Genomic DNA, 2,946 nt, shown 5'->3' with positions numbered 1-2,946 from the left:
GAGAGAGAAAAAAAAAGACCTGCTTTTAACTGGTTTCATAAATATCAAAACCCTTCAATAAATTTCTCTTTGCAACAGTTCAGGACTGCCATAAATTATATATGATTATTCTAAAGCAAAGCTCAGCGGTCTGTTTTGACCTTTTTTTTTTTTTTACTTTTTTTTTTATTAATTAGTATTCAGTTATTAAAGCTCAAGTGTGCAGAAGGTTGATCTGCTATTAGAAGGGTGTAGGCAGATATTACTCTTTTTTTTTTTACGTATCGGTATCAGCCTCATAAGCAAAACCGGACCGATAATTTTGACTGAGGTTAATATCCAGCTTTTGAAGATTTATCTCTGTTTTTGGAGGGGAGGGGGTTTATGTTACAGTGCCAGGGATGCAGTACAGCACAGGCATAACTTTCTGAAGGACTGGTGTGGACATGTCTCCCCCCTTTCCACTCGTTTTCTTTAGCCAAAGGTAACAGAAGTTGGGTGCAGCTATCTGTGTTCAGAGCGTGTTTTTTTCCTTTATAGCAACATTTACTTCCTGTCCTTATTCCTTTTTATCTTTTAATGCTTTTTTGTTTTCTAAGTCTCTTTTTATTATTTTAAATTTCATAAAAAGTGAGCTTTAGCTAATCCTGTCTGTGCAGGTAGCTAAATATTCCTGTGTTTTAATGAAGGTCTGCGAACTTGCAGAGGCCTCTTCTGAGTGTGAATCCACTGGAAGAAGCCAAAATCAACATGCATGATCTTTCTTAGAGGATTTGTTTCACTTAATACATATTTGGATGGAGGGAAAAAAAATCTCTTACAAAGTTCTTTATAAGAGATGTTCTGTTCTTTGCAGACAGTGTGATAGTTACCATAAGAATATCAGTCTCACCCAAATGAGCTTGGTTACTGTTTCCAGACAACGTACCTGTCTGCACATGAGAGCCAGTCTCTCCTTCAGCTGCCCCAGCTCTGACCTCTGCCGCTCGATCTCACCCTCTCTCTGTCGGTCCATGTCGGCGTCATCCAGGATGGAGGACGGTCCGTTGGGAAGCCGCTGTAGGAAAAACATCCAGGTCCACATTAATAGAGCAACGATGAAGTTCTGATCAGCCAAAACAAACTCTGATTAGATATCCGTTTGGAGGAATGTTTCCTGCTTCAGACAGATTAAGATGATTCATTGAAAAGTTATTAACGAACAGCAATCTTTACCCTGCAAAACGCATCTCAGATGGAATAAAAAAATAGATTTTAGCAAATATAGATGGTAAATTTGCTTTTCATCCAGTGAAGCATTCAAAAAAGATGTGCAGATAGTAAAATAAAAGCATTAAAAGATAATTTGTTAGAGTTGAAACTGTAGGATGCTTTAAGTAGAATGTGCAGATTTAAGTTTGTCTGTTTAACTGCTATTGAAAGAGTAGAAATAACCTGACTTTCTTCATATTTAGGCAAATAACATTTCTACCCCACCAATTATTGGTACCATAAGAAAAATATGAATACAACTCCAAAACTCCAGGATTTTTTTTTTATGCAGAAGCGTAACATAAGACAAAAAATATATATGATTAAAAAATGATTATGATGTAATTGGTGTTTAAAATATAGCTATTATGTGAAATATGATTTATATTTTAAATTAAAAAGACGGCAACCAAAAGACAAACCACATTCAGAGGAGCAGAGGACCGCTGTTTGAAGCTCATGGACCAATTTAAAGCAATTTCATTATCTTAATGCCTCCAAATCATGACACTCACACCGCTTTACAGTCAGTGTTTGCTTTAGAAGGTTTTTTTCTGCGCTGGGTGATTAAAACTCAAAGATCAGGGGCTCCTAGGCAAATTTCTTCAAGGGCATCAGGTCTCAAGGAGACAATCTGGGGCCAGCCTTCATGTAGGCTATTATTTAGTTTAAACACTGTCTTCGTAGATAGACATTTTCTCTGCTGTATTTATTGTTTTATTGAAAAAATTTGCTCATAACTTTATTTACAAAGAAAATCAAAGTTTCTAATTAGCATAATTTGGAAAAATATTTAATGGAAAATAAGATAATGGGATGAATATGAGAGTTTAGAGGGAATCATTACTGAATGAAAGCTCCAGCTCTCTTGAAACAGATCTCTAGGGATGGAACAATTCACACATTCATAAATATTAAAAGGTGGAAGTTTCCATCAAGGTTTGGGGGAAACTTCCCACCAATTTTAGAGGAACCAGCATCAGTATCATTGTTTGTTGATAACAAGTGATGGAGAGATAAACAGGTCGGCAGTGCCGAGGCTGTTGATCTGGTCTGTGGAAATAAAGAAGCATCTGAGATGAAAGGTGAGGCTTTTAATTAACAGATCCAGGTGTGCTCCTACTCTGAACTATGCTAATGAGACATAGATAGTGAAAAAAACAATAACGACCCTGATTTAAGATACAAGAAACTAGCTTCTTCTGTTTGGGTTCTGACTTGGAGATAAGCTGAGCAGCTTTGTCACCTGTAGCGAGCTTAGAGAAGAGAAGCTGCTGGATAAATCCCACAGGGAGACAATATGACACAGAAATCCCTGTTCCTGGGGCGAGGCAGCGGCGCATACAAGCACATGATCCATGTACAGAAGCTTTCCAGAGACCTTTGCTACATGTCCGCATCTTTTTTTCACAGCATTTCCTGTTGGTTCACTTTTGAGTTAAATGCCAAGAAATAAAATAATTATCTGCTCTTTCTGGCCTGGGAACGCTTTCAAATTCCCAAAAACAGTCTGGGGAATGTCACTGTGAAGGTTTTAAGCAGCAAAGATCAGGAAAGTTAAATGGATGGATGAAGGAAACTCTTATTTATTTAATACAAATGAAGAAAGTAAAGTGTTTTCTCTGGTGTTTAAAGGAATAGTACACCCAAAACATGATTAGCCTTCATTTTCTACTCACCCCCATGCTGAACAACACTCTGGAGTACTTTTTTGAT

General features: G+C 37.2%; 1 protein-coding gene across 2 annotated transcripts in view; it reads right to left on the bottom strand.

The window, feature by feature from the left end:
- LOC107097082 (liprin-alpha-3-like) overlaps positions 1-1,078 on the bottom strand; it is a 32,004-nt gene extending 30,926 nt beyond the window's left edge. For both annotated transcript variants that reach the window (XM_015394082.1, XM_015394089.1), the window contains exon 1: positions 908-1,078. In XM_015394082.1, coding sequence (XP_015249568.1) covers positions 908-1,063 — 156 coding nt within the window. In that variant the 5' untranslated portion in view covers positions 1,064-1,078. The remainder of the gene's footprint in view (positions 1-907) is intronic.
- Between the last annotated feature and the right edge of the window lie 1,868 nt (positions 1,079-2,946).

This window comes from Cyprinodon variegatus, unplaced genomic scaffold (assembly GCF_000732505.1).
Source record: "Cyprinodon variegatus isolate N-32 unplaced genomic scaffold, C_variegatus-1.0 Scaffold24, whole genome shotgun sequence".
NCBI classification, from domain to species: Eukaryota; Metazoa; Chordata; class Actinopteri; order Cyprinodontiformes; family Cyprinodontidae; genus Cyprinodon; species Cyprinodon variegatus.
This window is presented reverse-complemented; position numbering and strand designations above follow the sequence as displayed.